We start from the raw sequence: 11,147 nt of genomic DNA, 5'->3' as shown, positions 1-11,147 counted from the left end.
TCAGAAAATGCAGTTGTACTTGGGAGCTCGGGGGAGCAACACAAAAGGACTAAGTGTTGGGAAGCAAAGAGACAGAATGACAGAGATAGTCAACCAGTATTGGTTTGTATCTAAATAAGTGAGAGAAATAAAAGCGATGGAATGAAGTAAGTAAAAGCAGACAAAAATTCCCATCATCAGTAGAATGGTTTGGGTGGCTCTTACCTCAGGGTGAGCTCTGGGTGAGAAGCTTGTACTATGGATATTCTGGACTTGCCGGTGGTGTCTGTGCAGGAGAAGCACCATGTAGCCACTGGTGCAAAACATGATTCCCACACAGACCACATTTCTCACAGTAGTCATGATAAAGTAAATCTCTATAAACATTCCCATTGAGCAATATATAATATGAGATTTCAATGTTTTGTTGGTGATGTTCTTTAGTCCTCTCACAAATATTGGCACAGGAATTTCTATCAAAATATTAAGGACCCAACAGAGGAGACAAAAAGTAAAAAGTTGTTCTTTAATTCTGGCTTTGAATCCTGAAAGTGTGGAGTGATTGGGACTGATAGTAATAGCTTGAAAGCTACATAGAAGGCAGGTGAAGCAAACTGAAAGCCCTTGGGCAAGCCTGTAAATGAAAAATAGCATTTTGCATCCAACATCATCAGGGAACTTGCTTATTTCAAAAACTTGTATTTCTGGGCTTCCTTTGCTAACCAGCATAGTGATATGGGCCACGATGAGCTGGATCAAGATCACATTCAATGGCCTTAATTTATGTCCAGTCAGGAGATTCACAATGTAAAGAGAAAGGAGAAAGATGTTTGCCAGGATCCCAGTTGTGGTCTGGAAGATCATAAAGACCCCAATGCAGATATCAGTAGTAAGCATTCTCTGAATGTCTTGAAGAGAATATGAGCCAGACTGACCTAGAGGAAACTACAGCTGTGTGATTATCACATTGAGATTATAGCACATTGGCAAAATTCACACCATGACTACTTTCTCCCTCCCATGCATGTGCCATTTAAATTACTACTAAGGGAAGCTATTAAGAACTTTCCTTGACCTAATACTTATTTATATTTCCTTCAAGATTTGTCCATTTTGAGGAGCAAAAGATTAAGCTCAAAGCTAACTTAGTCGATTAAAGAAGAAAAATGATTCCTGAAATACTCCTGCTACTGTATTTGTTCTTCTCAGGTCTTTAGGCATAAAGTCAGTCAAAATGTGATCTCTTTCTCTCCTCCCTGATATAAACAACGATATCACCTTTCTTAGAATTCTGTTATTCTTGTTGATCTAGCAGAAAATCAGCTTTTATCTCCTTTATTGCTCAACCATAAACCACAGTCAGCTTAGGGTCAGCACCCATTATCCAGGGACCATCTCACACCATCTGAGGGGCTGAAACTAACTGTGGAACAGAGCTGCTGTACTGTTAGGGAAAATTGGGGGAAAGAGTTGCTGAGTGTTAGGTAAAGAGGTTTACCTAATCACACAGATATGCATGCATATATGTATATGTTTGTGTATAAAATGATATGTATATTATATAAATATAGTATAATTATAAATATATACACATACATTCCTGAAATTTTATGGCCTATTTTCTTCCCTTTCTTCACTGTGATCTTGTTTGAAAGGAAAATCTCTTATGTACAGGGAAGAAGCCAAATAAGTGACTGGAGAAAAAGTAATTCCTGAGGGGAGAAACTAATAATGACAAGAGAAGAGTAGTTCAGCTTTAATAGGGGTAGGGACAAGTAATATCCCTGATGTACTTATTTACTAGCACAGCCTAGCAGTACAATGTATCACTATTCTACTGTTAGATGAAATTTCAAATGCTGCATTCGTGCCTTAAAAATTGGTGACAAGCTTACATCCTAGTGTCAGCCAGGTAATCAGTGCTTCTCCTAGTCAGGGTGCTGCCACATTTGACTCATTATCTAGAGTTAAAATCCCAGAAAAAAATCTTTTTTCTTTCTGCTACATAACATGTACAAAAAGAGTTAATATTATTTCTCTTACTACAACTCTTAGTTTACAGATACAAGATTACTTGCTCTACTAAAATTTGTCCCTATTAGAAAATCTATTTTATATCCTTTCCAGGCACTGTGCAATTTTCCCTGCTACATTTATCCACTAAAACACATAGGCTAGCAATGCAATGGTTCATTGCATTTATCATAATGACTGACTTAGCAGACAAATAAATGAGTAGATAAATAAATGAACTCTTAGGAAATAAAGATTAAATTACATGAATGTAATTATAAAATATTTTATACAAATAAAAATATATTTAAGTATTTGGAGGAATAATCATTTTTCATGGGTTTACAGAGCTAATATATTACTAGTCTTTTTAGTGGATGCTGGCTTAAACATATGAAAATATTAGGCAAATCTGGGGGAGGGGAGGAGGGGGTAAGAGGTGAAAAACTGGAAAAAGAGGTTTGGCAATTGTTAATGCTGTAAAGTTACCCATGCATATAACTTGTAAATAAAAGGCTATTAAATTAAAAAAAAAAAAAAGAAAGAAAGAAAATATTAGGCAAAAGAAATTTCTCCCAACTAAGAAGTTATGTTCTTTTTTACATATTTCTATACCAGTGGTAAAAGAGAAAATATGTGAGTGACACACTTGATCCAAATAAGTGTGTAAGGGAGAACATATAATATAGGGATCTTATAGTAAGAGAAATCATACATTTTTGCAATTCTAAGTATGATTCTACTGTATTTGACTTTTTTCCTTGTTGCTCATAATATTTTTTCCTTCACCAGAAGGTTTTGGAATTTGACTCTGATATTCCTACAGGTTTTCCTCAAAGGATCTCTTTCAAGTGGTGATCAGTGGATTTTTTTCTGTTTCTATTTTCCAGGCTGATTCTATCACTTCAGGACAATTTTCTTTAATCATTTCTTGTATAATTGTGTCAAATTTTTTTTTAATTGTAGCTTTCAAATAGTCCAATTTTCTTATGTCTACCTAATTCTAATTTTCAAGGAATGATTTTCTTCTTTATGATTCTGAGTCTCCTTTGTGGAGAAGGAAGGAATTTATGACCAAAGAAGTACTAGAGAACATTATGAAATGCAAAATGGTTAATTTTCACTATATTAAATTTAAAAGTTTTTGTATAAAGAAAACCAGTGCAGAGAAGACTAGAAGGGAAGCAGAAAACTGGGAAATTTTTTTTACATCCAAGGGTTATAAGAGTCTTATTTCTAAAATATATAGAGAATTGACTCAAATTCCATATAAATATAGAAACCATTCTCCAACTGATAAATGGTCAAAGGGTATGAACAGACAATTTCCAGATGAGGAAATTAAAACCATTTCTAGTCATATGAAAAAATGCTTTTAGTTACTATTGATTAGAGAAATGCAAGTTAAGACAACTTTGAGGTACCATCACATACCTCTCAGATTGGCTAAGATCACAGGAAAAGATAATGATACATGTTTGAGGGAACTTGGGAAAACCAGGACACTAATACATTGTTGATGAAATTATGAACTAACCCAACCATTGTGGAGAGCAATTTGGAGCTATGCACAAAGGGCTATCAAAATGTGCATACTTTTTCATCCAGAAATGTCTGTACTGGGTTTGTATCTCAAAGAGATTGTAACAAAGAGTAAAGGACCCATATGTGCAAAAATATTTATAGCAGCCCTTTTTATTTATTTTTTATTATAGCTTTTTATTTACAAGATATATGCATGGGTAATTTTTCAGTATTAACAATTGCAAAACCTTTTGTTCCAATTTTTCTCCTCCTTCCCCACCCCCCCACCTCCTCCCCCAGATGGCAGGTTGACCAATACCTGTTAAATATGTTAAAGTATATGTTAAATACAATATATTTCTACATGTCCATACAGTTATTTTGCTGTACAATTAACCTGTGAAGGAAATCACAAATGCAGGTGGACAAAAATAGAGGGATTGGGAATTCTATGTAGTGGTTCATACTCGTTTCCCAGAATTTTTTCGCTGGGTGTAGCTGGTTCAATTCATTACTGTTCTATTGGAACTGATTTGGTTCATCTCATTGTTGAAGAGGACCACGTCCATCAGAATTGATCATTATATAGTATTGTTGTTGAAGTATATAATGATCTCCTGGTCCTGCTCATTTCATTTAGCATCAGTTCATGTAAGTCTCTCCAGGCCTTTCTGAAGTCATCCCTGTTGGTCATTTCTTACAGAACAATAATATTCCATAATTTTCATATACCACAATTTATTCAGCCATTCTCCAACTGATGGACATCCATTCAGTTTCCAGTTTCTGGCCACTACAAAGAGGGCTGCCACAAACATTCTTGCACATACAGGTCCCTTTCCCTTCTTTAAAATCTCTTTGGGATATAAGCCCAGCAGTAACACTGCTGGATCAAAGAGTAAGAACAGTTTGATACTTTTTGAGCATAGTTCCAACTCGCTCTTCAGAATGGTTGGTTGTATTCACAATTCCACCAACAATGTATCAGTGTCCCAGTTTTCCCACATCCCCTCCAACATTCCACATTATCTTTCCCTGTCATTCTAGCCAATCTGACAGGTCTGTAGTGGTATCTCAGAGTTGTCTTAATTTGCATTTCTCTGATTAATAATGACTTGGAGCATCTTTTCATATGGCTAGAAATAGTTTCAATTTCTTTGTCTGAGAATTGTCTGTTCATATCCTTTGACCATTTATCAATTGGAGAATGGCTTGATTTCTTACAAATTAGAGTCAATTCACTATATATTTTGGAAATGAGGCCTTTATCAGAACCTTTGACTGTAAAAATGTTTTCTCAATTTATTGCTTCCCTTCTAATCTTGTCTGCATTAGTTTTGTTTGTACAAAAACTTTTCAATTTGATATAATCAGATTTTTCTATTTTGCAATCAATAATGATCTCTAGTTCTTCTTTGGTCATAAATTCCTTCCTCTTCCACAGGTCTGAGAGATAAACTATGCTATGTTCTTCTAATTTATTTATAATTTTATTCTTTATGCCTAGGTCATGAACCCATTTTGACCTTATCTTGGTGTACAGTGTTAAGTATGTGGCAATGCCTAATTTTTGCCATACTAATTTCCAATTTTTCAGCAGTTTTTGTCAAACAGTGAGTTCTTATCCCAAAAGCTGGGGTCTTTGAGTTTGTCAAACACTAGATTATTAAAGTTATTGACTATTTTGTCCTGTGAACCTAATCTATTCCACTGATCAACTAGTCTGTTTCTTAGCCAATACCAAATGGTTTTGGTAACCAAGCAGCCCTTTTTTAGAAGGAAGAATCTGGAAACTGAATGGATGCCCATCAGTTGGGAATGGCTGAATAAGTTATGGTACCTGAATGTTATAGAATATTTTTGTTGCATGAGAAATGATCACCAAGATGATTTCAGAAAGTCCTGGAGAGACTTACATGAACTGATACTAAGTAAAGCAAGTAGAACCTAGAGAACATTGTACACAGCAACAACAAAATTTTGTGAGGATCAATTCTGGTAGACATGGTTGTTTTCAACAATGTGGTGATTCAGGCCAATTCCAATAGACTTGTGATGGATTGAGCCATCTGCATCCAGAAAGAAGACTATGGGGACTGAATATGGATCACAACATACTATTAGCCCCTTTTTTTGTTGTTGTTTGCATGCTTGCTTTTTGTTTTCTTTCTCATTTCCCCCCCCTTTTGATCTGATTTTTTTGGTGCAGAATGATAAATGTGGAAATATGTCTAGAACAATTGCACATGTTTAACATATATTGGATTACTTATCTTGGGGAGGGAGGGCAAGGGAAGAAAAATTTGGAACAGAAGATTTTGCAAGGGTGAAAACTATCTTTGCATGGATTTTGAAAATAAAAATAAAAAATAAAAACAATAAAATAATTACATTCATGTAATTTAATCTCTGTTTCCTAAAAGTTCATTTATTTATGTTGAACATTAAAAAAGAAAGAAAAAAAAAAGATTCTGGATCTCCCAAGACAATTCCAAAAGACTTGGAGTGGAAAATGCTATGTCCATCCAGAGAGAGAATTATGGAGACTGAATGTGGATCAAAGCATAGTATTTTCACCTTTTGTTTGTTTGCTTTTTCTTTCTCATTGTTTTTTTTCCCCCTTTGGTCTGATATTTCTTATACAACATGAGAAATATGGAAATATGTTTTAAAGGATTGCACATGTCTTAGTAATATCAGATTGCTTGCTTTCTTGGGGAAGGGTGAGGCAAGGAAGGGAGAAAAATTTGGACCACTGTCTTACAAAATTGAATGTTGAAAACTAGCTTTACATGCAGTTGGAAAAATAAAGTACTATTGAGGAAAAAAAAGATTCTGTATTTGTTTTTCCAGTTGCTTGGCTTTCTTTTCATAACCTTTTTTTCTCTTGATTGTTCTTATTTTTTAAATAACTTTTATTTGATTTTTAATTTTTTTATTTCCATCAATTGTTTTTGGTCAAGTGACCATATAATGCTATTCTTTAGGATAGCAGAGGCTTAATACATCTATTTCTATATCTATATATGTATCTATATCTAGCTGGTTGGTTGTTGTCCTTTTTTTTATCAAAGAGGACCAAAATTACATCACTGTGTTAGAGTGGAGTTACAGTATGTTTGACTGGGTGATCAGAGCAATACAAGCCCATGATGTTCTGCCACAGGTCAGACACAAATAGTTCAGATGGCCATTTGTGTTAGCTTCTCTAATTTTGCATATCTTGCATTTCCTTTGGGTGAATTCAATTCTGCTTTGCTTATAGAGCACAGCACTTTCTCTGATGAGAGCATGCCATGCTGGGCAGTCCTGTGCTAGTGTTTCTCATGACATACAGTGGATTATAAAGTTCTTAACACATATCTTGAGAATGTGCTTGTATTGCTTTTTCTGACCACCTTGTGAGCATTTGTCTATGTCAATTCTTTGTAAAATAATTGTTTTGCAAGCGTACATTTGGCATTTGAACAGTGTGGTCAGCCCAGTGGAATTGTGCTCTCTGTGGGAGAGTTGCAATGCTTGGCTGTTGATTTTAAGCTAGGACCTCTGTGTCTAGAATCTTATCCTGGCAAGTGATCTTCAGAATCTTCCTAACAGATCCTCTTCAGTTCTTCTCTCTGGCCTGGAATGAAATCAAGAACTCCACCCTCCTCTAAGTGTCCACAATAGGCAGCATCCTTGCCCCACTGTTTCTGCATTCACTAGGTGAGTTCTGGTTCCTTATTATCTAGGGTTGCTTCTTGGTAGCACTGCTGGACCTGACATTCCTTGTCACAACAGGTTCCCTCAATTTTCCCCTGCTGAGACATCTGATTCTCTACACTGTCAAGGAGATGAAAATTCCTGTGGTTGGGGCCAAGTCTACCTCTCAGCCCAACTAACTCCAGGATTTACTGCTTGCTATTTTAACAGACCTAGCTTGGAGATACTTATACATCACATGAACCAAATCTCAACGTTGGTATCTTTCTTTGTCCTGAGAATTACTGTTTTGCCCAAACTCTTGTTTATTTTTACTGCTTTATGTTCACCCTGACGTGCTATTTTTGTCTCGTTTATGTAGGAAATCTAGAGAGCTAGAATTTTTGACCTCCTCTATTATCTTCCCAGAATCCTCTACTGTCAAATTCTTTACTACCATCCCCCCACTTAATAACATTATATTTTTTCCAATTAAATGCTAAGATTGTTTTCAACACTTTCCTTGATAATTTCTTCAAAGATGATATTCAGCTCTTTGTAAAAATTATGATATTCAAGCAGACGAATAATTTTTAAATTCTCTCTCCTGGATCTATTTTTGTGTCTTGCTTTTCTTCCAGTGAGATATATCACATTACTTTCTATTTTTTTCATTTTTTTGGAGTTTTGCTTTATTGTACCTTTATTTTCTCATAAAGCTTCCATTTACTCAATTCTATTTTTAAAAGAAGTATTTTCCTCAGTGAGCTTTTGTACCTCCTTTCCCAATTGGCTATTTTTGCTTTTTAAGATATTCTTCTCTTCATTAGCTTTTTGTATTTTTTTTTTTTTGGTATTATTCTCGGTTATTTTCCTAATTTTTCCTCTATCTACTTACTTGATTTTCAAAATCCTTTTTGAGCTCTTCCATGGCCTAAAACCAATTCCTATTTTTCTTGAGTCTTTGGAAACAGAAGCTTTGACTTTGTTATCATGTTCTGAGTTTAATTTTGATCTTCATCACCATAGTAACTTTCAATAGTCAGCAACTTTTTCTTTTGACTGTTCATTTTCCTAGCCCATTCCGTAGCTTTTAACTCTTTTAAAGTAAACCTGTTTCCAGTATGGAGAGTGCCCTGTCCCAAGCTTTAAGAATTTTGTGCATCTGTTTTCAGAGATCCTTCTAGGGGTCTGACCACAAGCACTTTTTTTCTTCTCTGGAACTTTTAGGAGTGTTTTTGCCCCACTGAAAAGGCAAGATCTAATGTGCTAAGGAAACAGAGTGCTGGTTGGGTGATGTTGCGGCCAAGGCTGAGGCTGAGGCTGTGCTGTCATGGCCTGTGCTGAGACTGCATGGTGGGAGTCCCATCCCATTGCCACAGACTCTCTCCACCAGCCTTCCAAGTCCTTCCCAGGTGTTCCCATATTGAGAGGTCCAGAAGCTACCCCTAAAGAGGTCCTGTTTTGCTGATGATGGGGCTGGGGCCAAAGCTGGGACTGTGCTCCCACTCTGTGGAGTCACAGACTTTTCTGTTGAGTTTCTAAATTGTGTTCAGCTGGAAAATGTTCTACTGCATCTTTTTGGGTGTTCTGATGCTATAAAATTTGTTTAGAATTCTTTAAAGAAATCTGGAGTGGTTTGGGAGAGAAGTAGGGTGAGTTCCTGCTTTTAGTGCACCATCTTGACTCTGCCTCTGGATAGTTAACCTTTAATGATTTACTTATATTTCTTTTGGATCTTTTATATCAACCTTTCCCACTGAGTTATGATCTTTTGGTATCAAATACCTGGAAGCCAATCCTTTTTTTTTCCCCATATAGGATTTTACTTAAGTTTGCTGGATAAGTTTTTCTTAGATGCAACTTCAGTTCCTTTATTCTTCAAAACATAATATTCCAAGATATACGATCTTAGTATAGAAGTTACTAGGTGATGTGACGTTATCATCGTTTTGCTATTTTAATTGTTTTTTTTTTCTTCTTGTTACAATATTTTCCCTTTAATCTGGGAATCTTGAAAATTGGTTTTGGCATTACTATAAATTATTTTTATAGGATGTCTTTTGGGTGATCATTGGTAAATTCTTCCTATTTCTTGAGCAGGACCAGGAGATCATTATATACTTCAACAACAATACTATATGATGACCAGTTCTGATGGACCAGGCCATCCTCAGCAACGAGATCAACCAAATCATTTCTAATGGAGCAGTAATGAACTGAACTAGCTATGCCCAGAAAAAGAACTCTGGGAGATGACTAAAAATCATTACATTGAATTCCCAATCCCTATATTTATGCACACCTGCATTTTTGATTTCCTTCACAAGCTAATTGTACAATATTTCAGAGTCTGATTCTTTTTGTACAGCAAAATAACGTTTTGGTCATGTATACTTATTGTGTATCTAAGTTATATTTTAATATATTTAACATCTACTGGTCATCCTGCCATCTAGGGGAGGGGGTGGAGGGGTAAGAGGTGAAAAATTGGAACAGGAGGTTTGGCAATTGTTAATGCTGTAAAGTTACCCATGTATATATCCTGTAAATAAAAGGCTATTAAATAAAAAAAAAAATTCTTCCTATTTCTACTTTATCTTCTTGTTCTAGAGCTTTTAGACAACTTTTTCTTAATAATTTCCTAAAATATTGGACCCAGATTCTTTTTCTGATCATAATTTTCAGGTAGTCTGACTATTCTCATATTGTCTTTCCTTGATCTGTTCCCTGGATCAGTTATTTTTCCAATGAGATATTTCAGATTCTCTTCTATTTTTTGTAGTTGGATTATAGCTTGGTGTCATAAAATATCATTTAATACTACTTGTCCAATTCTAGTTTTCAAGGAGTTATTTTCTTTCTTAAGATTTTATATCTCAAACTAACTTCTGGGGGTGGAGCCAAGATGGCAGAGAGAACACATGCTTCTTTCTGACCTTCCCCTACAAAACTCAGACTAATTAGCAAATCCAGCTTCTGAATTGGACCATCAGAATCTACAAATATTGGGAGTGCAACAAATTACCAGCAGAAAATAATTTCTAAGATTGACAAAAAAGGTCTGTTTCAATTGGAAATGGGAGGGTGGCAGCTAAGTGCAGACAGCTGAGCACAAATGTCAGCATAGACAGCACAGAGTCCTGGGGTGGTGCAGATTCTGGGTGGTGGTGCAGACTCTGCATGGCGAGAATCTATGGGAAGGAATCTACAGGAATCTACAGCAGTGTTGACTATTCTACCCTGGTCGCAAGCCAGAAGATCAGCAGAGAAGTTAGAAAACAACCAACACAAACACAAAAGGTAAATAGGGAACCCCAAAACACCAGAATCTCATGGGACCTGGCCACATCCACCCAGCACTGGAAGTGAGTCAGCACTGACCCAGGGCAGTCCTGGATGCTTATAGAGAAAGCTGCTATTTGTAGAGGAAGCTTGGAAAACTTCCCCTGCCCTAAAAGCAAATCTTAGCATTTTTTTAAAATGAGTAAAAAGTAAAGAGAACTCTGATGATAGACAGCTTTTATGGTGAAAGAGAAGAACAGGCTTCAAACCCTGAGGAGACTAAAAGCAGATTGTCTCCAGATGAAGCCCCAAAAGGTGATATAATCTGGTCCCCATCATGCAAGGCTCTCCTAGAAGAAATTTAAAAGGATCTTAATAGAGAGCTAAAAGAAAAATGGGAAAAGGAAACGAAGACTTTGCAAGAGGGTTTGGAAAAGGCATATAACTCATTAAAAGATAAGTTTGATAAAATAGAAAAAGAAAACAACTCCCAGAAAAACAGAATTTGTGAAATGGAAAAAAATTCCAAAAAATAAAACAATTCATTTAAAAATTCAACTGGACAAATACAAAAAAGAGTAAGTAAATGAAAAAAATAATTCACTAAAATTCAGAACTGAACAAATGGAAATGAATGACTCAATGAGACAGCAAGAATCAGTCAA

General features: G+C 35.7%; 1 protein-coding gene across 1 annotated transcript; it reads right to left on the bottom strand.

Moving 5' to 3' along the window:
* Positions 1–876, bottom strand: LOC100931203 (vomeronasal type-1 receptor 4-like). The gene has a single exon (XM_012542124.1). It carries the CDS (start codon positions 874–876, stop codon positions 1–3), a length of 876 nt encoding a protein of 291 aa, XP_012397578.1.
* Positions 877–11,147: the final 10,271 nt, after the last annotated feature.

The sequence above is a fragment of the Sarcophilus harrisii genome, chromosome 1 (assembly GCF_902635505.1).
Source record: "Sarcophilus harrisii chromosome 1, mSarHar1.11, whole genome shotgun sequence".
NCBI lineage: Eukaryota > Metazoa > Chordata > Mammalia > Dasyuromorphia > Dasyuridae > Sarcophilus > Sarcophilus harrisii.
Note: the sequence above shows the minus strand (reverse complement) of the source record. Positions and strands in the feature narration are given on the sequence as shown.